This window comes from Poecilia reticulata, chromosome 19 (assembly GCF_904066995.2).
Source record: "Poecilia reticulata chromosome 19, P_reticulata-male-v2, whole genome shotgun sequence".
Lineage (NCBI taxonomy): Eukaryota > Metazoa > Chordata > Actinopteri > Cyprinodontiformes > Poeciliidae > Poecilia > Poecilia reticulata.
The window spans coordinates 3,684,540-3,711,334 of record NC_088848.1 but is presented as its reverse complement, the minus strand read 5'-3'; the positions used below and the strand labels follow the sequence as shown (position 1 = coordinate 3,711,334).

Below are 26,795 nucleotides of genomic sequence, written 5' to 3'. Positions count from 1 at the left end.
AAAAGCAGACGATGAACATGTACTTTTATTTTTCAGTACCACAGTGGGTCATCATGCACCAAATCAACAAAAGAGTGACTTCCTGTAAGGAAGTTTTGTTAGTTTACAGCAACACAATTTAACAGGGGTGTGTAAACTTTTCAGAGCAAATTTAAATGTAAAAGTCAGACCCCTGGATTGGTAATACTTCTCTAACAACTCCATCTGAACTTCATTAAGGAATAAAAAGTTCTGGAAATGTTGTGGAAATTTCAGAGACTCAAACTCGCTAAAAAAATAAAAAAATAAAAAATCAGCTCTGTGTTTGTCACCACTTCCTGTCAGCCTCATTCAGTCAGCAGTAAGAAATGTAACAGCAGCAGCTCTGAATGCAGGATGCAAGTGTGTGTGTGTGTGTGTGTGTGTGTGTGTGTGTGTGTGTGTGTGTGTGTGTGTGTGTGTGTGTGCGTGTGTGTGTGTGCGTGTGTGCAAAACACTGTGGGTGTGTTTTATACTTCAGCTAGTCAGAGCAAAAAGTCTAAGTTCACTGTTTAACAGCTGCTCCAAAAAGACAACGAAATAATGCAAAAATGCTTTAATAAAAGCTTCAATTAGTGATCAACAACTAGGAAACACATTTAATCCAATCTGTTTTATTTCTCAATCAATGGAAGTAAGGAATTATATTTCTTTCAGCTGTAAACTGGATTCCAATGTCCGGGTTTTGTGTCTCTCCGCCTCACATCCCTGAAGTTTTTTATGCCAACATAACAGATCTACCAGTTTTTCAAGCCTCCATCAAGTTAGTCAGAGAGAGGAAGTACAGCACCGGAAGTCAAGTTTACCTATCACAATAAAAGGTTTCTTTATTATTTTTTTTCTACCGTGATAATTTATCCATATTTTAAACTTGAAATTTCAAATCTGACACTAAACAAATAAATCACGCTAAGAAAAGGTGACATGCTTTCATATTTCATGTACTGATTTATGTATTTATACATTTTCACAACTGCTCAGCTTCACTGATATTTACGTATACGACAACATTATCTATAGGAAAAATGTTACACATATTTAACAAATAAATTTAAAAAATAAAAACAAGAAAACAATAAGCATATGGAGAACATTTTAATTCTACTAATTTAGAAAAATATTTTTTCCTTTTTTTGCAATGGATAGCCCAGGGCTCCAATTTTTGGGGGGCACCCACAGATATTTAAATTTTTTTTAATTTGTTTAATGAATGCATGTTTTGCAGACTTTATTGTTTATGTAAGAATCAATACCAGGTGAGTTAAAATATTTTGGTATTTTTAAAAATATAAAAAGTACTCAAGTACTTGAAGAATACAAATTAACGTAATTTATTTTGGGAACAACAGAAGTTGTTCCCAAACAACTTACTTAACAGGGACTTATCAAATTTTCCATCATCAGTTCATACCTAATTATGTATGAAACTACCTATTGATGTACTTTAATTTACAAAAGTAACATTTTTTTCCTAATAAATCCGACCTTTATTATTATTATTATTATTATTATTATTATTATTATTATTAATTTATTTTCTGTTAAAAATAGGCTTTAAAATGTTTTTTTTTTGTTGTGCTACTTGCCTAAACGAGCCAGCTGCCCTTTGAGTTTTATTTTGAAAATACCCACCGGAAATCCTGTGGTTATTGTGTCGCGCCTCATTTTAACCACTTGTTGAGTGGAGCGCACACGGGAACCAGAGAGAGGCAATCTGGTTTGCAAACAAAGCGGGTGTCTTTATAAGGAGCCTCTTATTTATGAAAGCTGTTTGAATCGGAAACATCTTCCTTTAAATTTCCCGTTTCCGCTTCTTGAGCCTCCGGACTCCAGCAAACGGACACGAGCTGAAAATCTTGTGAAAGCTTCCTAAAAGTGGAGAAGATGATGTCTGGTGAAGAAGAGGCTCCAACTCCGCAGCAAGAACCGGAGCAGGTGAAGAAGACCGACGAACCTCCACCGGCCGCCGCCGCCGCCGAAGAAGAAGAGGAAAAAGCCAAGCCGGCGTCAGGCAGCGGTAGCCCCGCAGCAGCTGAGGAGGAGAAGCCCATCACCTACCGGGCTCTGGTGCTGACGGGATACGGAGGCTGCGATAAGATCAAGCTGCAGGTGAAGAGCATGAAGAAGGCGTCGCTGAAGGCCGGGGAGGTTCTGGTTCGGGTCAAGGCGTGCGGGCTGAACTTCGCCGAGCTGCTGGGGAAGCAGGGGCTGTACGAGCTGCTGCCGTCCCCGCCCGTCACGCTGGGCATGGAGGGCTCCGGGGTCATCGAGGCGGTGGCGGAGGACGTGACGGACAGAAAAGTGAGTAACTGAACGCGTTCACGCGCCCACACGCACGGCCGGTCAGAGGTTTTATGGGGGCCAGAGCAGCATTCAGGTTGGGGGCCCAACAGCCTCCATATCAGCTCTGAAATTCCTGTTATTGATAATTTTTAATCATGTTTGCGTTTGGGTGTTAAAGCTGCAGTATGTAACTTTTACTTTAAAAAAATATGTGGGTTTGTTTGTTTGTTTTATTTTTTACATATTTGTTAAAACCGTCACCATGTTGTGACAGATTAAGACACAGATAATCTGTGAAAAGATGTTTCTCCTTCCTGAGCTACTACTGCCATCTGAAACAAAAAAAGCACCAGTCCTATCCCAATAAGCAATAAATCAATTAATCACAGGATAAACTGAAATGAGCTCATTAATTTCCATTTGCATGATTTATCATTTTTCTCTTCTCTTTCTGCCAAAAACCAGATGACGAAAGTCTTTTTAGCTAGTTTGTGTAGATCAACTTTGTTCAAAGATTCTTCATAATTCATTTTATTTGTTGTTTCTGTTGTTTTGCTTTTTTATTTTGGATATTTAAAATGTCTTCCAGTTCCATTCTTAAATGTTTAATATTAGAGAATGTGTTCTAGCGTAATTACTTGGAAATGGCCTTAAACCAACAATATTGTTGTTTGTTGTGATCAATTATAGGACAATTTATTGTTTAGCTAAATTTATTACCACTCCCAATCAAAAACCACCAATCAGAGCCAGGAGGCGTCAATCAAGCTCATGTAGTAGCTGCTAAATGTGCCCAATATGGAGAAACAACTTACCGTTATTTGTGGCTATGCTAACTAGCTTGATCTAAATCAATAAGTAAATCAATCAAGATAATTTATATAACACATTTCAGCAACAAGGCAGTTCAAATCATAAAAATACAAAGTCACAAAAACACCACAGTAAACATTATATTTTATTAAGTGCTATCATTTCACATCAAAATGTTGGTCAATGTTTCATTCCAACAAGCCGGTTTTAAGTCTGACAAAACCTTTTAAAAAATGCTTTTTGTGTTTAAAACAAGAGAGTTGATCGTTTGCTTTTTGAATAATTGTGAGCCGTTCATGTACTGCGGGGCTTTTTCTTCTGAAAGCTGTGTGGGATGAAGCTCTCTTCCTGCATTATGCGCCACTCTGGTCTTATGAAAGCTGCCACTGTCTGGTTTACGGCGTGGCCTTCAGGCCTTTTCTTTCCCTCACTCAAGCAGGAGCGCCTCATTTCCCTCCTTCAATGATAAGAACTTTCCACATATTCATTTAAATTACTGCCAGGGCTGACATGTGAACAGATGGATCAGTTCTTAACCAGCAGATCGATTATTTCTGCTCTGTGTTCATCTAACAGAACAGATCAGAGAGTATTAAAAGTGTTGGGACATATTATTTATTATTTGAGGCACCTTTTCTTGAGGTGTTCATTTGTACTGATCCACAGGTCAGTGGGTTTCCACAGGCATGCTGCTTTTTTATTTTATTTTATTTGCATCTTATTGAAGATAAAAGCAGAGCGAGTCATGCTAACCTTGCAGCTTTTGCTAAAAGTTCAGCTACTTCCTCTGGTGGCTCAGACTGTAAGGAGCAAATCACATCTCCTTAAAATGCATCTCTCTGATTATATTAAAAATATATATACTTTATTGATCCCAAATGGAAAAATAAATGTTTTAGATCATGTTATTCAGGTTTCTTCAAAGGGTTGTTGTAGATACTTATAGAGCACATGTCAAACACAAGGCCCGGGGGCCAAATCTGGCCCTCTGCAGCTTTTCTGTGGCCCTTTAGACTCCAGATAACATCAATAAGTCCCTCCAGTTTTTCACAAATCTGCAAAATTCACACAAACTCAACAAATCCCCACATTTTTTCTGATTTTTACTGCAAATTTTTTTCCAAAATTGCCGAAAAACGTTGGGTTTCTGTGACAGCTGCCTCGGCCTCACTGGATGTCAAGTTACATCTGTGATCGATTTGGCAATTACTAAAAAAAACACTTAACGTCAAATATAAGCTCAAATATCGTCAATTTCTTACAAATATTTCCAAATTAGCACCACAATATCAATGAATTTGATTTCAAAAACGATCACAAAATCCTGGATGGACAGATCAGTGTGAAAAGATGTTTAATGTTATTTAATTTAAAAAACACTTATTAAATGCTGAAACAAACAGATATTTACTGATATTTTAACAGTTTTATGGATTTTATCAATGCATTCTGGCACAGCCGGCCCTTTAAGAGCATTCAGATTTATGATTTGGCCCAAAATAAAAAAGAGTGAAAATGATGTCAGAGGTTTTATTTTTAGCACAGCTAATGTTACAACAGCAAGATAAAAGCGGGTAACTATGGCAACCGTCCCATCCATCCATTTTCTTGCACCCTTGTCCCTTAGTGGGGTCGGGAGGGTTGCTGGTGCCTCTCCAGCTATCGTTTCGGGCGAGAGGCAGGGTACACCCTGGACAGGTCGCCAGTCTGTCGCAGGGCAACACAGAGACACACAACCATGCACACACACACACACTCACACCTAGGGAGAATTTGGAGAGGCCAATTAACCTGACAGTCATGTTTTTGGATTGTGGGAGGAAACCGGAGTACCTGGAGAAAACCCACACATGCACAGGGAGAACATGCAAACTCCATGCAGAAAGACCCCAGGCCGGGAATTGAACCCAGAACCTTCTTGCTGCAAGGCAACAGCTCTGTGCAGCCCCAGTTACGTCACCATTAGCACAACCGGCAACCGGTGACAGTTTAAAGGCCAATCGGCTCTTTCCGAATTGTTCGCCCATCCCCTGTGTTTACAAACAAATAATTCCTCACAAGCTGTCAGAGGGAAGCATTTCCTGTAGCTGTCTGTGTCGCAGTGAATCTGAAGAAGCCTCTGAAAGAAGACTCTAAACTTAGTTGATTTCCCACGAGAGTTGGAGAAACACAATTTCGAAACTGCAGTGTTTCCATCACATAAGAGAAAAAATTAAAATCACATGTGAATAAGTTTTTTCAGAAACAACATCCTCCAACTACTTCCTGTCGGGGTTATTTTGGTCTTTTTCAAAATTGCTGTTTTTCCAGCAAGCAAATTTATTTTCGTAATTCCAATTTGCACAGTTGTTGTTGTAAAGCAGCGTCATGAAGAGCAGACTCAGGATTGTCCATAAAATTATCTTAACTTATCTTAGTTTTTACACATAGAAAACACAAAATGTTCACATTTGAAAGAGTAATGTGTTTATTATTTAGTTTTTCTGCTTTTTATAAAACGTTTTAAGAGTAGGCGCCTTAAAATCAGAAGTCTATAGTATCCTGCTTTCTCTCTATGTTTTCTTTTGGGTTTCCTGGATGCTTTTCTTTTTGCATTTACAGAATTTGTTGCAGCTATTAATACACCCCTGACCTGTTCTCATGCTGCAACCACAAGCTTCAGTGAACTTCACAGGGATTTTATGTGATAAAGCAACACAGAGTGGCATTCAGTTGTCCAATGGAAGAAAAATAAAAGTTTTTCTGCAAATAAAATAAAATAATTGTTGAGCATTTTCATTCAGCTTCCCTGAGTCTGTACCTTTTGCTGCAGTTAGGCTGAAACTGCAAAATAAAAATGCTATTTAAAGCTAGCAAACTGTTGACGCTTAATTGTAAATGTCAGCCTTTTGCAGAAATGCATAGTTGATGCACTTTGTAAGGTGCCAAAACATGAAATGCATCTCAGAGCGAGACTTCACTTCTTGTTTTGAGGCCAAATTTAGATTTATTCTTGCTGACAAACTGAAACATTTTTCAAGCGTGATCTGAAGATCAGCAGTGCCAATTTTAGTGATGTCCTTAGAATAGTTTCAAGAACCTAGACTTTTTGATGAAATCCATTATAGAGATGGCATACCGCGACCTTCCGCTGCCTTAACAGACAAAATATTAAAGTTAAAAATTCAATGTCTTGGTTTTATTAAGTCTCTTCCTTTTCCAAAGTTGCAAGAATCAAAGTGTTGTAGGCCTCTGTAGGAAAAAACCCACAGTAACCCAAAGTCGGATTTTGGAAGGAACTAAATATAATTACTCAATTAAATTGATGCATATGGAGTAAAAATACTTTTTACAGTATTTGTACTGCATTGCACATTTTTACTTTTACTTGAGTAACTTTATTATGAAGTACCTCTACTCTTAGGTGAGTAAAATTTCTGGATTTTCAACCCACTAGAAGAAAAACAAATACACACATCTGCAGTTTTTGATAAAATTTATTAAGATTTTTATTGACAGAAACTGATTTGCAAAAGATTCTCAGCATGATTTTTAATGTCGCATCACATGAACAAACTCATTCATGTGATTTTAATTGCATTTCTAAAATAACAGAAACACCACAATTGCAAAATGTAGTTTTTTTTCAACATTAGAGGAATATTGACAAAGTTTTGCATGCATTTGTAATGGAAACAGTTACTTAAACTACACCTCTGAGCTGTTATGTAATCTATATTTACGTCTCCAGTCATTGGACAGAAAGGTTGCAGCTGCATGTCTGTGCTACACTAACTCCCTGCCTGCAGCAGGCTCTGCACTGGAATACTAAAACTGGAATGCAAATGCAGCTCTTCATAATCAATGCATTTAAATGAACAAAACAGTTTGTTCTGGTAGGTTTAAAACGAAGGGAGCGGCGTACTTTATCAACAACGAGTCCGACTGGCAGGTACAGCTCTGCTTAATCCTCCTTCACAACACCCAACCTGACCCTATTGATTGTTTTCAAATCATTGTTATGCTTTAAAAATAGTAACCTGTCTTTGCTCTTTAAAAAAAAAAAGCAACCTTGTTTGTTTTATTTGAAGACTTTCCCATGTTCTGTAGCGAGTGTAGGAATAAGTTTGAAATGTTCTGTACTGGGTTTGGTTGTGCTATCATACATGGTTGATATGTTTGTTATCTAAGTTTTACCAAAGCTGCTCATTATCCCTCGCTGTCTGTGAAGAATTTCCCTCCGCCTCCTCTTTCCACACTCTTCCTCTCATTCCTTTTGCCATGTTTCCCCTCCGCTTTCTTAGCGCAGGATTCCTGTAAACACTGCAGTGCGATTTAGGGCAGAAACCTCAAAAAGGAAGTACAGGAAGCAGTCGGAAATCCCAGCAGAGTTTGGGGCTAAAAATCTGAAACTTATCCACCCTGAAGATGTGAAGATTTGAAGAAAAATGGAGTCCGCCTCCACCGCGGGTTGTTTGGCTTCGTTTTGTGTAAGAATTTGGGTGGGCCTTGCAGTGTGAGAGCAAAGAGCTGCAGACAATAACATAAAAGGATGCCAAAGTGTTTCTGGAGCGAGGCGGACCAGGACAGTGTCTCCAGATAAGGACTGCAGGGTGTGGCTGTTTCATAAAGCATTTGAGAACGGGACCGACTGGCTGTGGGGGTCAGGATCCCTTTAAAGCTCATCATCGATTACAGTGGGGCTGGACAATAAATCTATAACTATACATATATCTCAACAGACGTGTGATCAGTATCAATACATAGGTTTCATGTGATGTCACACGTCAGTGAACTTTATAACTGGCAGCCATCTTGACAGTCAGTTGCTGTGTAGTTGCTATGACAACAACAAACAAGCCACAAGCCTAGAAGTAGCTCTCGCCTTGTTCCTAACTTATAAACAAGTACCTTACAACTACTACTACTACTCTATGTAATACTAAGATAAATATCAGTTATATTTACTGTAGCACTTGCTACCGAACTAGCAAAATTAGCTTAGATAATGTAGCTTTCATCTGCTAGCTAAGACGGACATGTAGTCTGTGTGTATGCTACTACATTTACTTATTCTACTAGTTACCAGAAGCTTGTAGTTCACACAAAGAGTTTGTACAAATCCATTTAAAAGTTGTATGCACTCTTCGTGTTCACTAGAATGGAGGCAGCTTGTCCACAACACATTTTCCTTCTCCGTCTCATACAGATCGATCTCGACAGCAGCCATTTTGCTCATGTATCTTTCTCTCGTGCATTGGTCAAGAATATCCACGTCTTCTTTTTGTTGGTCTCAAAGCCATTTGTCCATTGCTCATGCGCTCGCCTACTAAGATGGCGCGGATCACTTATAGAATATTCACTGAACTCCCGATCCAGAACCGCACAGCTTTCTGGGAGACATAGGCAGAAGAAAGGCTTTAGTCACTCAATCTCTCACGGCCAACTAAGCAAGGTTGGTGGAGACAACTGACTCACTCACTCTTTGGTTACCTAGCAACCCACTTATTCTTTTGGTTACCTAGCAACCACCTGTTGAGTAATTTGCACAGCAGCAGTTTCAGGTTTGGATGTTTTACAGTTTTCATCAGAACAGACATAGCCTTCAGGTTGCCGGGCCGTTTTAAGTCCCTGGTTCTGGTGCTGCTTTCCCAACAGATGGTATCAGAAGAGATTACATTCCCCACAACAAACTCTGACCTTTTTTCTGTTGAAAACTAAAATCATCTCCTCTGTTTTGTTCATATTCATAATGAGCGTTTCGGCTGCAGGTTCATCCGAGTATCGCAGATGTCAGGACTTTGACTTGTGCTGGGACTCTCGGTCACTAAATGTTAATAAAGTAGTGACTTATTAAAAATGCAGAACATTTATTAACTTTTGTGAAATAAAGCAAGCACATTCAACTGACACAGATCTTGTTTGTTTACAAAAATATGTTGACCATAACGGTGTAAAACAATCAATTCCCCAAATTTTTGGTGATGTATGAATTTCTTTTGTTTTTCAAATCTATGATGATTTATAAAACTTTTAATGCAAAAATCAGATGTGGTTTTTTTTTCTTTTAGTTCATTGTTGAGCATTTCACAGTAAAATTTACTTTGCCATTATTTTTTAATGCAAAGTTAAATGGAATTAAAAAATTTCCATCAAAACACTGAACACAAACTTATTTGGCGGCAGCGGACTTGTGACTTGACTTGGAGGAAAATGACTTACGAACATCTTTGTTGCCTACTTAATCCATCTCAAAGCAACTTAAACCACACATATGATCTACATTTGTATGTGAAAATATAAATGTACATGACATCCAACTTTCAATGGTTTTCAGGGCCTAGAAATGACCAATTTAATTTAGAGCCTTAGGGAACGCATCTATTTTTTATGAAAAAGTAAAAAAATAGAATTCTGACTCTTTTCTCAAACTTAAGATTTTTTTTTAAGACTCCGAATTCTGACTTCTCTGAATTTTGATTTTATTTTGATAAAATTTTGGACTTTTTTCTTTGGAATTCTTTTTTTTTTTTTTCAAAAATTCTTTTTTCTTGAATTCTGACTTTTTTTTTTCACAACTTTTTTTCTCTTAATTCTGACTTTTTTTTTGTCTTGTAATTCTGACTTTTTGTCTGGTAATTACAACTGACTTTTTTTCTTGAATTTTTCTTCCAGAATTTTATTTTATTTTTTCCATCATTCTGGCTTTCAATCAGAATAATGGAAAAAAAAGTCAGAATTTTTCTTTCTTCCGTTGTTCTAATCCTTTTCCATAAGTTTTTTTCTCTCTGCCTTCGCTCTGTTGTCGCCACAAACCCAAACGGCATGAATGATTTCTTAAGCAAAGAAAGATTTTACCAAATAGTAAAAAATAAATAAACAATTAATCTCCATTGAACAGGAACAAATCAACATGTGTGCAATTGAATTTCATTCTGCTTGCACTGAATTGCTGTTAGATTAAACTCTGACATAAATATGTTTGTTGCTGTTTGCAGAATCAAAATAAGAGTTCTCAGATGCAACATATGATCATTTAAGTACCTTTCATGTTAATTCTGTATTCCATGATTATATCCTGCTTGTTGGATGACCTTTCACTGCCCTTGACGCCCACATCTTATTATTTTTAGTGGGTGAGATTTTAAAGTGGTGAAGACATGGTGGTGAGACGACTCAGGGAAAAGTGAATAATTGGTGTCACCATCCTAATATTTGGCAGCAATATTGCAATTACATGGTTTCCTGAGGTGGTGCAGTTTTGATTTCTCTAAATTATATTTTTATCTTGTATTGAAATGGTGCTACATTCTAAATTCAACTTCATACCCATGAATGACAAAATTGTGACGAATTATGGAGGCAAATATTAAAAATGTTCAAATCTCATTTTTAGTTCAAGTTAATTTCCTGTTTTTTTTATTATTTCAGATTAAATTGTTCATGGTTCAGATCCTTTTAATTTTGGCTCAAACCAAAATAACATCTTCTGGTAATTTTTATTGGATATAAAACACATTTAAGATGGGTACAAATTGACGCATCGTTGCTAAAAAAAGGAAGAAAATGTGAAGTTGGGTAAAACCGAAACTACAAAAATCTCAAATGGGGGGGGAAATGTAAACCAGCGTACCCTGCTTGATACTTTGGATTCTCATAATGGATCATGCATCTTCGTTGGGCTACAAACGGCAAACCAAAGCAAATTTCAGCATCATATTCCTTTTTTGCTACCAACTACTCCCTCATTTGCATTTATACAACTTATGGTGTGTATTTATTTTTAAGAAACTGACAAAAAATCCAAGCTGAACTTTCATTCAACCAAAAAATGACTGATTTCTATTAGAAACTGTCATTCAGTAGTAAGAACAGCTGTTTCAGTTGCTGTTTTTGAACCTCTGAACGTAAAATCAGATCAAATGTAAACTAGGGGTGTTTGCCATTAATTTAGCATAGATGGCTCTCCTAGGAAGAAAACACACTTAAACTGCAGTCATTGTAAATAGAAATTATATGTATTTATTTATTCTACTACTTTGTAAACAAGCGGTCTCCTGCAGAACATAGAGTCGCACAAGATAAATATATAAAACAGATTTAAGAATAACATACTGTACAGTAATGACAAAATTACTACATAAACTATAGTGTGGTTATGAAAGGTAGTGTACTCTGGTCCTTAGGAATGTGCAACAAAATAGGACAATTTTACATATTTTACAAAATGTGCAATAAAAACAGACTATTTACAAAGTGACAGTAAAACTGTGCAAATGGCATCAGAAACATTTGGGAGCAGTGATGGTTATAAGGTCCAACACACGGTCTGCAACCTTTACAATCCAAAGAGCCATTTTTGCCTTCTGTCCGGCTAAATAAAACGTGTTTGTTTAGAGCCACAAATGTGACGTGACCTTTTGGGGGGAAAAAAAAAGAAAAAGACAACTCTTGATTCAACATCTGTAGTAAGGTTTGGTTTTAACAATATCATAAATGTGAAGTTTGTCAATGTTTGTTTATTCTTTTAAGTTATTTTTGCTTAGTCAACAAGTTGTTTCTTCGGACATTTATTGATGTTTTAAGTTCTGTTACGCTGCTCTTGGCAGTTGGTGGTTACCATAGTGACCGGTAACTGGCAGCTCCTCCCCCTTTTTCGGTTGCCATCGGTAACTGTGGAGCAGAAGCTTCTGGACTGATGTTAACCACCAACTTGATTTTTAGTCTTTTCTTAGAATAAATACAATGAGTGTGTCTGTCGGGAAGTCAACGAAAATCTACTACAGGAAATGTGTTGAAGTACAACCATTTTTTTATTAAAATTTTGGGGTTTTCAAATTAGGAAAAGCTCTTTCACAAAAAGAGGATGAATAACTATTTTTAATGTTTTTTTTTTGTTTGTTTTTTGTGAAAAGGGGGCAGTAACCCAGGGCAGCGTTTTTTTTTTTTAGGGGTGCCCCAAAAAACTTTTTTTTAAATATAATTTTTGATTTTTAACGATTGCATGTTTGGCACATTGTACTTTTTTAGAAATTATCTGCCCAAATTAAGCGAGTTGTACTTTTATTTTTAGATTTTTATGACTGTGAATAATATTCAAGTATTTGGAAATTATGAAGCTGTAGTGAAGTTTTTCTGGGAATAACATGGATAAACCTAGCATGCATCAGTTCATACTCGCTGTTGTGGCTACATTAATAGCATTACCTATTAATGTTGTGTAATTTGCATTAGTATTAAGTCATTTTTCTGTAATAAGGGTTAATAAATACACAAAATGGAAACTCATAGAAACACAGTCAGCAGTTAAAACATTACATTTTGCCGCCGTTACACATCAGGCTGTTGATTAATGTTTAATTTGTTATGTTTCAAAAGCAACTCTGAACAGGTGGGTTTTCAGTCTAGATTTAAAGGAAGTCGGTGTTTCAGCTGTTTTGCAGCTTTATAGAAGTTTGTTTCAGATTTGTGGTGCATAGAAGCTGAATGCGGCTTCTCGGTGTTTGGTTCTAGTTCTGGGGACGCAGAGTGGACCAGAACAAAAGATAAACACATGGATGAGTTGCTCTAGATCAGTGGTTCTTAACCTTTTTTGAGGTACCAAACCCCCCAGTTTCATATGCGCATTCACCGAACCCTTCTTATTTCCCCCCCCCGCCAACACAAAAAATACTTTGCGGTATTCTGATTTAGCAGTGTAATTATATTAGCTGTGTTACCACCCCCACGCCACTAGAGGCAGTAGCAACCCCGAAAAGATGCGACTAAGGAGCAGATTTAGACTATAGAATTTTGTAAAAACGGCAAGTTTTGCTGACACAAGCTCAAATCCATGCCGAGAGTGGAACTCCTTCAATCAGAGCTCCTCCGCAGCTCTGATTGGCTAAGCAATGTAACGTGATCCTCTGATTGGCTAAGCAATGTAACGTGATCCTCTGATTGGCTAAGCAATGTAACGTGATCCTCTGATTGGCTAAGCAATGTAACGTGATGGCAAAGCGGGGCGTCATCACGACTTTACACAAGTGTGTCTTCACCTCCGCGGCAGATGCTCCGCCGAACCCCTGAGGTTCGATCGAACCCAGGTTAAGAACCACTGCTCTAGATCTTGCTGAGACATTAGTAATGTTCTACAGGTGATAGAAGGCCGACTTTGTAGCCCTCTTTATGTGGCTCTGAAGCTTCAGGTCAGAGTTCATCACCGTTATGGTAATATTATTACTCTTAACTGCAACACCACCTAGACAAATCTGTCTTTTTCTCCCCATACTGTCCAATTCTAGTGTTCATCTAAGACATCTAACCACTTCTTTCCCTGAGTGACCTCTTCCTCTGTTGTTTAGAAGAAGTTTGTCCGGTTCATTGGGGTGATTGTTGAATGTCTGGGCACGCCTAGCCGTGTAAAAACTCTGTCAAAACATGTTTTTACAGCCCTGACTCCAGCGTCGCCTGCAGTCACTTAAGTTCATGCCGTCTTTTCAGGAACTGGTCTTTCCCCTTTCTTAAAGTGACGACCATGCATTTTCAGGGTCACCCTGCAAGGCAAAAATGTGTCACAAATTTCAGTGTCCAGCCGCCGGATCAGATCAAAAACAGGGGAGTCATCTGAGGTGAAAGTAAAGAAACATTTGCAGTTGCTAAAGAAGAGTTGCAACATATGAAAGCTCCTGTTTATGTCTGTGGAAGAGACGTCTAATGTCATGAGTTGTTCTCTGCAGGAAGTGGGTGTGTCACTCGGCTACTAAAACTGTTGACGAGGAAGCAGAGTAGCGTTCGCAATCAGATCACACTTTTCCTGTGTCCTTTGCTGTTTTGGCCCCTTTTCTTAACTATGATGGGTTTTTTTTCCATTTTGAAGAAATGCAGAGCATAAACATTTTCCAGAAGCAAGAAAAGAATCCCAACAAAAGTTTTCTCAATGCACTGTTTCAGTTTATGTTCAACTGTACAGAATTTGGTTAAAATTTTGGTTAAAGGTTAAATATTTGTTGTTGATCAAACTTCCAAGTGACTTTCTGATTATCCTAAAAACTTTTAGGAAAATATTGTGTTAACTGACGAGTCAAAATGTCAAAATTAATTTCATCAAGCTGGGTGACGTAGCTCAAAATTAAAATCTGATTGTTTTTAAGACCACATCCAATTTCTGATTTTAATCAGATTTTTTTTCTGCTAAAAAATAATTTACAAATGACAGAAAACATTTTAAACAATATTTTTTTTAAACGATGTTTTTAAATATGTTTCAAAAATATTTTTTAAAATATAATTTTAAAAATGTTGTAAAATACATTGAAATGATTAGTTTTTAAATATTTTAACAAAATATTTTTTGAAAAAAAATTCAAAATATATATTTTATTTTCAATCATTTCTTTTTGTGAGTTGTACAAAGGAGCATTAGGGCAAGAATTTTTATTTAATTACAAGAAGATAGTCATAATATTAGCATTAAAAACACAATTTTACCATAATGTCTTAAAATGATGAGGACAAAGCTCAAATTTATTACCAAATTTTTTGGTAATACTTTATTTACCAAAAACTAAAAACCAGCGATCAGCCCGAAACCTGGGAGTAGTGATGGACTCTGACCTGAACCTTCTGAGCCACATTAAGACGGTCACAAAGTCGGCCTTCTATCACCTGAAGAACATCTCCAGGATTAGAGGACTGATGTCTCAGCGCGATCTAGAGAAACTCATCCATGCGTTTATCTTTAGCCGCATTGATTACTGCAACAGCGTCTTCACAGGTCTGACTAATAAATCAATCAAACAGCTGCAGCTGATCCAGAAGCTGCTGCTGTTCTGACTAAAACCAGGAAGATGGAGACATAACACCAGTTTTAAAGTCCCTACACTGGCTCCCTGTAGCTCAGAGAATAGACTTTAAAATACTGATGTTAGTTTATAAATCACTGAACGGTTTAGCACCACAATACCTTAAAGATCTGTTATTGCTGTACCAACATTCTAGACCCCTCAGATCTTCTGGTTCTGGTTCTGCTCTGCATCCCCAGAACCAGATGAGGAGAAGCAGCATTCAGCTTCTACACACCACAAATTTGGAACAAACTTCCAGAAAACTGTAAAACAGCTGAAACACTGGGTGCCTTTAAAAATCAACTTAAAACCCACCTGTTTAGAGTTACTTATGGCTAAATTAGGGTTTTAATGTCTGAGGTTTGAGAATCCATGTAAGATGCTAAAACTCTGAGGTTTGAGAATCCCTGTATGATGTCGCTGTGCTAAAACCGTTCGAGGAAACCCCATAAGGGCAAGTCCTCACGTGGATCGATGTTTTTAATGTTTTTCTTTACTTTTAATAATGTTTTTATCTTTTTCAAAATCTTTCTCTTTCTCACTGTTTGTTCTGTTTTTATTTTATTATGTAAAGCACTTTGAAATGCCTTGCTGCTGAAATGTGCTATACAAATAAAATTTTATTGATTGATTGATTGATTTGAAGGGGTGTAAATAAGACTGACATGACACCTGTCATAAACATTAAGAAGTCTTTATGAATGTTTGACGGTTCTCATGAAGTGTCATTTGGTAAATAATGACACTTTTAATGCAAAGTTGCTCTAAAAGTGCCAACTTTGCATGATTTTGTAAATTATGATAATTTAATGCAAAGTTGGTTCTTTTAATGGACTTTTAATGCAACTTTTAGAGCAACTTTACATTAAAAGTGTCATTATTTACCAAATGACACTTCATGAAAACCATCAAACATTCATAAAGACTTCTTAATGTTTATGACGGGTGTTATGTCATGTTTATGACAGGTGTTATGTCAGTCTTATTCACACCCCTTCAAATAAAGTGTTACCATTTTTTTAATGTTGAAAATCTCATAAAATTGCAACTTGATTTGTGATTTTACATTCCTGAGTTTTTTGAAACGATAAGTTCAAAAACATGAACTTACTGCCAAAAAATTGGTGGAGTACTTTTGAAATCATTTACGTTGCTTTTAGCCGCGGTAAAAAGCCAAACGGAACAAAAACATGTAAAAATGTGAATGTTGCGCAATGCGTCCCCTATAAAACCTTGTGAAATATACGCCTGACAGCCACAGATTACCAGAAGTCACCATTTTCCTTTTTCTCTCGTCTTTCGCTCCCTTTCCTCAGGTAGGAGATCGCGTCATCGCCATGAACCGCCACGGCATGTGGCAGGAACTGGCGGTCGTTCCCGCTAACCGCACCTTCCCCATTCCAGACGGGATGAGCTTTGAGGAAGCCGCAGCTCTGCCCATCAACTACATGACGGCCTACATGATGCTGTTCGAGATGGCCAACCTCCGGCCGGGGAAAAGCGTCCTCATCCACATGGCTGCCGGTAAGAACATCCACTTTATGCATTTTAAGTTATTGACCTTATTTTATATTTTCTATGCTTTATTTTCCTGTGTGGAGGTGGGGGAGCATCCAAGAGGTGTATTAAAGTAAGAGTAGCACTGCTTCAACATACTTTTACTCGAGTAAAAGTAAAAAGTGGCCATCAACAAATTATTTGGTGAAATGTTTACTCACGTATTGATTAGTTTGATCAAATTATTGATATTTGATATTTAAAAATTACGTCATCAGGTGTTAATTAATTCATTAATTCACATAAGTAACAAACATTTACGAAATCAGACAAAATATATTTTTTCCAAATCAGTTTCTTTCAATAAACTTATGAAACTTTAACAAAAACTGCAGGTGTGAGTCTGGTGGACATTTGGTTTAAACATGTTTGTTTTTCATTCAGTGAAGTAGAGAATCCAGAAGTAAGAGTAGAAATACTTCATAATGAAATTACTTGAGTAAAAGTAAAAAGTACAGCGTAGTAAAAATACTCCTAAAAGTACATTTTTCAAAAGTTACTCAAATCAATCTTATTGAGTAAATGTAACTCTGATGGTATGCTGTTAGTTACGTTGTATGTCAATTCATTGATTTTAAATTAATAATAGAAAAAAGTGGAATGTGATAATTGAAAATTGACATTATCGTAATACTTGATACCAAAGCTATTTTTCTAGGTATTTTGCAGACTTAAGTAAAAAAAAAAGAACTTTCACCTTAAATTTGCTTGCTGTTCCTCATTAAGCTAAAGCTATGATAACTTAGCTTTAGCTTAATCTGATCAACTAAAATGTCTGATTTTGAGACAGTTGGAGAAATAGGGAGCAGAATTGGATTTAAAAATTTAGTTTTGCCTTCACATCCGTCTTTTCATTATTGCAGGATGAGGATTTACACAAAACGATAAACAGTGTGATACAGTAGATCTTAAAGTTGCACACACCTCAGTTTAAATGGAAGCTTAAATAAATAACTTAGGATTAGATTACTTAAGGTTTAAAAAGTCTGCAGCAACACCTTCACATTTTTTGTCAACATTGTTTTTCTGTCACCTGAAGAATTGGCTTAAAAATCATGATTTTGTTTTTGATGAAATCCCAAATGATTTGTCACTTAGCTGGCAAAATATTTTAACTTTCGCCCTAGTTGAAGTTTTTAATTGTATAAAAATAAATAATAATGTTCTAAAGGAACATTTCCTCCAATCTGCAAGGCAAAATAATTTAAGTCACCAATCACTCAATAAAACTACTTTGAATTTCATTACTGCAGTGAAAAGTCATCAGTCGTGGTCAGAACTGAGGCTGGTGTGTGTGTGTGTGTGTGTGTGTGTGTGTGTGTGTGTGTGTGTGTGTGTGTGTGTGTGTGTGTGTGTGTGTGTGTGTGTGTGTGTGTGTGTGTGTGTGTGTGTGTGTATAAAAGGGCAGCCTGGATTGTTATCAGACTCGGTTCCTTTGGCAGCATGTGACATTTAAAGCAACCAGACATTAATATTCTCATAGGTCCAAATGTGTGCAGAATATGTTAAACTGATGCCTGTGATAGATCACAGTATGTTGTATAAAAATGATGAAATGTATCTTCAGCTGTTTTTTATATATACTATCTGAACAAGTAAATTCATTTTCCTTTCATCAGAAAGATATTTTTAAAAACAAAACTCGATTTCTGGAGGATTTTATTGAAGTAGTATTCTCCTTTAGATGTCAGCAGATCAAACAGCAATGACACCGTTTTATCTTAGCTTAATTTATATGTATTTTTGCCATAATTTAACTTTAATTTGCTTAGCTCCCTTAGCTTTAATTTTGCTTCTTTAAATTAGCCTTAGCTTGTTTTGTCTAAGGAGGCTTAAGCTTTGGGTTACTGTTTAACTTACCCTCATATGCTACAGCTTAGTTTGTTGCTCAATTTTGTTTTAGAGTTGCTTCTTTAACTCAGATTTAACTTAGACTTACCATAGCCTCCCTTAGCTAGCTCCACTTTAGCTTAACTTGCTAAAGTGGAGCTTTAGCTTAACTTTAGCTAAAGCTCCACTTTAGCTAAAGAAGGGTATGCCATCTTGGCATACCCTTCTTAGCTTTAGCTTCTTAGCTTAGATTGTTAATTTAGATTTGTTCTCTTAACCTAGCTTTAGCTTAGCTCTCCTAGCTTAAGCTTACCCTACTTGGCTTTAGCTTAGCTTCCTTAACTTAGGTTTGCACTTTTATCTTGGATTTAGTTAAAGCTGGCTTTAACTTGCTCTGGTTTGCTGTAGCTTGACTAATTTAGCTTTTTAAACTTTGTTTTAAACTAGATTTAATTTAGCCTCGGCTTATCGTCCCTAATTTAGTTTTGGTTTACCCTGCTTCAGCTTACCAGCATAACTTTAGCCAAGCTCCCTTAGCCTAGCTTCAGATTAGCTTTCTTAAGTTAGGTTTGCACTATTAACTTGGCTTTTGCCCTTTTCCTTAACTTGGCTTTAGCTTAGCTTTAGCTCACTATCTTCAACTCATTTTTATCTGAGCTTCCTTAGGTTGGTTGTAATTTCACTTATTGACTTAGCTTTAGCTTTAGCTTTTGATGTATACATTTGTCCTAGTGCTGGGTGTCTGTTTGTTGCTGGTTTTGACAGTAGGTGACAGTAATGTAAACTGCATTGACATTCATGACCCGGTCTCAAAGAACAGGTTATGAATGTCAGCGTTGGAACTGTGAGTTCCAACGTCATATAGCATAATTGAGCTTGTGCTGAATGAATTTCATAAAAAAATGTTCCACTTGTTTTGGTGATAACAGTTTATTTCTGCACTTTCATTACATTTTCTGCAGTCATATTGAACCTAAACTATAGCCTTGTCAGAATTTGTTCATCAAGTTGCATTGTTTGGATTTTTCCAACTTATAAATCAAATTTTAGCTTCTGAGTGCTGATTGAATGCACTATAACACACAGACAATTTGGAAAAGAACATGGTTTCCATGAATAACTTTATCAGGACAGAAGAACTGATACAGTATAATTATTCACCATATTGGTTAATTAATGCGAGTGATTTATTCTTGGAATAGTTTGTGTACTTTTCAAGAAGTACACATCAGTATGTTGCTTTTTGATTTATGAAGCTCAGCATTTACCATAATATCAAAGTGCCAGTAAACCCCATCAGAGACGAAGTTTGGGCCAGTTTTCCTCGTCTCTCTGCCTTCGCGTCACCTGACCTTCATCATCTTCGCTCTCGAAGGCCGCCTGCTGGTGCTAAGCAACTAGATGTTTGGTAACTGACCTGTACAATTCATCTGCAAAAGGCCGGGGTGATGAAAAGGCCAAGAGGGAAAACAGGTGAACCTGGACACCCAGATGACCTGCTGAAGGCTATGTTACCACGGAAACCGAATAAACGGATGCTGGAACCGAAGAGCACACACTTCGGTTTCAGCATCAGTTTATTCGATTTCCAAGCTTTTAGCAGATGGAAAAATCACACCTCCACCCCAAACAGACCTGGATGTAATTTAAATAAAACTGATATTGAGCTTTTATATGTGTCAATGTATAGCCAGAAGCTTTTTGTTCATTTGTTTACAAAGCTGTTTCCCATTTTCCATAAGTGTTGGCGAATCTCTGGAGTTTTAAATTTTAGTTTTAAACCTGTAAACTGGAGATATGACTATTTAGAAGGTATGTTATTCAGAAAACCTTTCCAAAAATAATGTATGCAGCAAATGTGCCATAACTTTCTCCAGCTGAACAGAAATGGGAACAATCTAGAGTTGGCGTACAGCTTCACTTATTACAGCAAGACTGCAAAAACACAAAATCTTACCAAGTAAATTTGGTCTACTTTCTGGTGTAAATATCTTAGATCACTTGAAATGAGACAAAACTAACTTACAAGCAACTTTTCAGGAAGATATAGGAGCTTATTTAAGTCAATAATTCCTTAATTTTGACGTGCTAGCTCCATTGGTAGATTATTTAACTTATAAAGACATTTTATCCATGTTATAAGTGAAATAATCTGAACTAATATTCTCAGACCTGAACCCTCAGAGTCGCATAAAGACGGTTACAAAGTCGGCCTTCTACCACCTGAAGAACATTTCAAGGATTAGGATTAATGTCTCGGCAGGATCTAGAGGACCTCATCCACGTGTTTATCTTTCGTTCTGGTCCACTCTGCATCCCCAGAACTAGAACTAAACATGGACAAGCAGCATTCAGCATCTATGCACCATAGATCTGGATCGAACTTCCCGAAACAGAACTCAACAGAAACAGAGTTCCTTTAAATCTAGACCAAAAACCAACTAGAGTTGCTTTTGGGTCATGATAAATGGACCATGGACCAACATATTTCAATTGCATTTTGGCAATTGTCAAATTCAACGTCTGTTACTGGTTTTCATAATTTTTGACTAGATGATGAGTTTCGACTGACTTGTTGCTGAAATGTGCTTCACAGATGGACTTGACTGACTGACATAAAGTCATACTCTTGGTTTGTATGCAGGTTTTTAAATTCAAACGGGCTGCAGTGAGCCAGGATGAAGTTTTATAAGAATGATCAGCAGAGTGCATATGAAAGCACACAGATGCTGTTTTGTAATCACAGTGCAGAGCATTTGAAACTGCAAACCAAACCGAAAACGAACCGCCTTCCTGATGGTGCCAGTCTCATCTGCGTGTGCACATCTGTAGGTGGCGTGGGAATCGCTGCTACCCAGCTGTGTCAGACCGTGAAGGATGTGACGATTTTCGGCACCGCGTCCGCTTCCAAACACGAGACCATCAGCCAAGGTGGCGTCACTCACCCCATCGACTACCGCACCAAAGACTATGTGACCGAGATCCGCAAAATCAGCCCAAAGGGTGAGAAAACAAAACGGTTTTACTGCTCTGAAGCAGAACATTACTATTTTCTGCTGACCATTTTCTTCCTTCTCTCTTTTATCTGCAGGAGTGGATATTGTCCTGGACCCTCTTGGTGGCGCCGACACTCAAAAAGGTTTCGGTTTGCTAAAACCTCTGGGAATGCTTATTGTCTTTGGTAAGTCATCACATCTGAAGGAAATATTTTAGTTGTTTTTAACAATGCTCTGCACACAACAGCTATTATTATTTTTTATTTAATTGTAATTGTTTAGTCTGCTTATAAATACAATATAAGGAATAAGTGGATTATTCTGCCAAAGCAACTCAAGTCCAGTTTTGTTTTCTTACACTTTTATATTAAATGTTATTAATGCACACATCACTTTTATTGAAGAACAACATTTACATTTGAAAATGTTGTATTTAATGAAATAACCAGTTGTTTTCTTTAAGAGCATACTGTGATTGTACTTTGCAAAGTTTGAACAAATTTAGTGGCTGGAACTGATGGTTAAATGAAGATACATTAAAGCCATCAACCATCAAGAGCTAAGCAAGAATTTGTTACTTTGATACAATTCCTCTCATTAATGCAAACAATCACAGAATTTTCATGAACATTTTAAGATGCTTTAATAAACTTTAATCGCCGTCTCTGATCTTGTTCCCTTAATGACTGAAGCTTAAGTTGAGTTGCTTTTTATCCGTTTTGCTGTTAACCTGTTGACATTATCTGGTAGAGCTGTGTTCTGTTACCATAGCGACCTTAACCAGAAAGTTACCAAAATAAAAGTATAGACCTTTAACAGTACTTACAATAAACAAAAGTAATTACTCTGTTTCCTTTGCACATTAATTTTACTTACACAGATGATTCTACCTTTCTGTGAATTTCACTCATGGTTCAAAACGGATCTTTTGAACGGATCTTTAAAGTGAAATAATTCTGAATTTTTCCCTCAAAGAGCCGCAAAGTACCATTGATATAAACAAGCAGCCTATGCTAAAACCTTCAGGTCGCTCAGCTGTTATCTCTGAATTTTGGATTCAGAGTGCCAACATTTAAACGGCCGTTTAGATTTTGGTTCCGTCTCTCTGTGGATCCAGGAGCAGCCAACTGTGTGACGGGCCAGAAGAAGAACCTGCTAGCCATGGCGAAGACCTGGTACAACCAGCTCACCCTCAACACGCTGAAGCTGATGCAGACCAACAAGGCCATCTCTGGCTTCCACCTGGGCTACATCCGGGATGAGGAGCTGTTCGAGCGGACTCTCGTTAAGCTGGTGGAGCTGTACCAGCAGGGCAAGATCAAGCCCCATATTGACTCCCGTTACCACTTTGAAGAGGTTAGTCTGAAGAAATATTCATGTAGGAATTGCTTAGCCTGTCAACATTTGAATGCACAGGTAACACTAAACGTGTTTTTCTTCATTGCTGTTGAATTATCACTGTTAAAAGGGGACCCATCATGCAAAATTCCCATTTTGCAAGTTTTTGTTCTTTCCATTTGGGCCTTAACTGAATCAGAATCAGATTTCCTTTTATTGTCATTATGCACAACAAAAGTGAAAAAATAGCAACTCTCGAAGGCAAGTCATATAACTGAATAAATAAGAATATCTCAGTAAATATAAAATATAGTAAGAACACAGAACAACTGGGATGTTTAAAAAATAAATAAATTGATGATCAGGTTTTAAATGGATTGGCTGTGTTCTTGAAACAGCCCAAGTGTTTAAAAAAAACAGTTGTTTTTTGGTAATAAGTAAAAGAAAACTTTTGGTGTCTGGAAAATGAGCCGTTTTGAAAATCTCTTGATTACTGATTACACCAAAACGCATCGCAGAGCACCACAGGAAGTCATTCCTGCCTCTAGCTATCAGAATATACTACCCCCAACTCTTTAACTTCAAGTTTACTCTGGACTCGTCTGTAGATTTATTAATAGATTAACACATTTCCATGATCATACTTGCTGTTATTTTATTTATTTTATATATGGGTCATATGCAATTTAAATTACATATATCAACTAATGTGTATATTTTTAAAAAAATAAATTTTAAACTTTTTTTATGTTTGCCAATACTTTTACAATTTGGATGGAGTAGTTTGTCAACAAATAAGTAATTTTCCCTTGGGGATAAAAATAAAGTATATTCTATTCTGTTGTTGAGTCACATTCCATGGGCACTGCCCGTTACCTAGCAACGGCAGCCAAGCCCAGCCCATCACCTAGCAACCAAAGCAGAGTTTCTGAAGGTTTGGTCAACTAGTTTTACTGCTGTATGCACTATTCAATGGCGCCTGGAAAAGAAAAATGTTTTGTTGTTGGTTGAATGACTTTGTTTAAAAATTGTAACAGTCCATAGACTTATCCTAACCTGTTCAAGGAAGCATAATTTACTAACGATAATTCCAGGTTTTGACCACTATGTTTTGATTAGCAACTCAAAAATTGTAAGCTGAAGAACTAACTAGAGGATTTTTAAATTGGTCTGAAAACTGTAATTTAATTATATATATGATTATAGATCAGATAGATAGATCAGATATACAAAGCCTCAACGGACGATGTGCTCAGCGAATGTCTCAGGCAATGGGGAACAGAAGACAAGGTGCTGGAAGTACCATCATGGGAGGACAAGCCCCTACATGGGATGTACCACCGACAAATAACTGAAATGGCTGATGTCAGGAAAACCTACCAATGGCTGGAGAAAGCTGGACTCAAGGACAGCACAGAGGCTCTCATCCTGGCCGCCCAGGAACAGGCCCTAAACACCAGAGCAATAGAGGCTCAGATCTACCACACCAGACAAGACCCAAGGTGTAGGTTGTGCAAGGAGGCCCCTGAGACAGTCCAGCACATAATAGCAGGGTGCAAGATGCTGGCAGGGAAAGCGTACATGGAACAACATAACCAAGTGGCAGGCATAGTGTACAGGAACATCTGTGCAGAATATGGACTGGAAGCCCTGAGATCAAAGTGGGGAACACCCCCAAAAGTGGTGGAGAATGACCGAGCTAAGATCCTGTGGGACTTCCAGATCCAGACAGACAAGATGGTAATGGCGAACCAACCGGACATTGTGGTGGTGGATAAAGAACAGAGGAAAGCCGTTGTGGTGGATGTAGCAATACCAAGTGACTACAACATCAGGAAAAAGGAGCATGAGAAATTGGAGAAATACCAGGGCCTCAGGGAGGAACTGGAAAAGACCTGGAAGGTGAAGACCACAGTGGTGCCTGTGGTCATCGGGGCCCTCGGGGCAGTCACCCCCAAACTGGAGCAGTGGCTCAAACAGATCCCAGGAACAACATCAGACATCTCAGTCCAGAAATGTGCAGTTCTAGGCACAGCCAAGATACTGCGCAGAACCCTCAAGCTCCCAGGCCTCTGGTAGAGGACCCGAGCTCAGAGGATGAAACAGACCACCCGCGGAGGGTGAGAAGGGAATTTAATTTTTTTATATATATATATTCCTTGTGAAGAATATATACACATGCTGCAAAACCACAAAATCTTACCCAGTAATTTTGATCTAGTTTCTAATACAAATATCTTAGTGTGCTTAAAATAACGCAAAACTAACTTACAATATCTTTTCAGCAAAGTAGGCGTTTGTTTTAAGTGAATAATCTCTAGTGACAGTTTCTACCCCAAAACATTGCTTTGCTCTAAGATGATCAAAAAGAGTGAATGTTGGATTTAAAAAAAAAAAAATTTATGATTAGGGTTCATTTTCGCATCCTTTTCTTCATTCCCAGGTGGCTGACGCCATGAAGCGCATGCACGATCGTCAAAATATTGGGAAAGTCATCCTCCTTCCTGAGCCCAAGAAGAGTGAAGAGAAGAGTGAAGAGAAGACCGAATCAAACGCAGAGGCAGCGGAAAACGTGGAAAAAGCGGAAGCTGCCGTCGGCGAGAAGAAAGAGGATGCCGCAGAGGAAGTTGAAGCAGGAAAGGATTGAGTAAGAGAGTTCATTTTGGTGGCGTTTCCAGCACTTCCTCCACAAATCCGTCCCGTTTTTTTTAAAGGAGAAAAAAAACCCAAGAAAAAACCGTCTTGAATTCTGTGATTTTTGTCAGTATTCAGCTGTTTGTTTGTGTTGTGCAATATGTCAATAATGTTGTCTGGTTGGGAACACTTGTTTGTTTTTTGGAAATAAAAGTTCACTTTATTCTGATACATATCTGAAGAATCATTTATTGTATTAACAGACGGCAGCTCTGAAACCAACCAACTCTGGTACCATTTGCATGAAACCAAACTTTGACGAATGACTAAGATGCTCGAGCTGAAGAGCTTCACATAAACAAACTGAAGGGCTGTGTCTGGCTGCGCTGGCGGCAGGCCACGGCCATGTTTACCCACCGAATCAACAACTAATACTGAAAGCTGTCGGAACTTCATCACCACTGCAAATCCAACTAAAAACATGTAAAATCCAAGAATGTTCAAAACACAAAGGAAGAATGCAACTGGAAAAAGGGAAAATGTGACTTGAAATAGGAAAAATAATTCAAAGAAAGTGCTACTTATAATTCCAGAAAATATAAAAAAAAAAATTGGGAAAGTAAGTTTCCACAGTAACAATATTAGTTTAAAATATATAATAGAAATATTAAATATAAATCCCAACTCTTAATGTCTTTAACTTCAACTTTACTCTGGACTCATCTATAGTTTTATTAGTAGATTAACATATTTACATGTACGTACTTTCTGTTATTTTATTTATCTTATATGTAGGTCGTATTTAAAACACTAATGTGAATATTTTTGTAAATAAATTTTATATCGCTTACTTGTATCTGTTAATATTTTTACACTTTGGATGGAGTAGTTTGTCAACAAATAGGCACTTTTCCCTTGGGGATAAAGGAAAAAGTATATTCATATATGGAGTCTCATTCCATGGGCACTGCTCGTTGCCTAGCAACACTGCCAAGCCCAGCCCGTCACCTAGCAACCCAAGCAAAGTTCCGAAATATTCAGGAAACAAAGAATACTTAACATCTTTTAAGTGTTTTCTGTTATTGTGTGATTCTGTTGTACAATATTTTTTTTAAATTATAGTTTTTACTTTTTTTCTTAAATTTAGTTTTATTGTGCAACCTATTGGAACAATGTTGGATAAATTGTCTCATTTTAGGGAAAGTTATGTGCGACAGCATAAATTCATATTTACACTACAGGACAAAAAAAAGAATGAGACTGTAAAGTAAGGGCAAAGTTACAACAAAGGGAAATAATACTCTACTGTTATCAAAAATTAAATGCAGAACTGAGTAGGATAATATAAAAAATTTGCAAGATTTGAGTTGGTACTTGGAGAACATCAGCTGATTGCAAAAAATCCCTTAATTGGACATGTTCTTCCTGTCGTTTATTCCCCAAGTTGCTAGAAACTTTAATCAAGTTTAAGTTTAAATTCTACTTTTTTAAAAGTAAATGAGCTTAAAAGTTTAATTTTAAC

At 37.2% G+C, this 26,795-nt stretch overlaps 1 protein-coding gene across 1 annotated transcript; it reads left to right on the top strand.

Annotated features, from left to right (window-relative positions):
• Window positions 1–1,689: 1,689 nt before the first annotated feature.
• Window positions 1,690–25,502, top strand: LOC103481272 (NADPH-dependent quinone oxidoreductase VAT1). Its single transcript, XM_008436661.3, has 6 exons — window positions 1,690–2,319; window positions 16,235–16,442; window positions 21,138–21,308; window positions 21,397–21,486; window positions 22,419–22,657; window positions 25,083–25,502. The coding sequence occupies exons 1-6, from the start codon at window positions 1,903–1,905 to the stop codon at window positions 25,284–25,286; spliced, it is 1,329 nt and encodes a 442-aa protein (XP_008434883.2). The 5' UTR covers window positions 1,690–1,902; the 3' UTR covers window positions 25,287–25,502.
• Window positions 25,503–26,795: the final 1,293 nt, after the last annotated feature.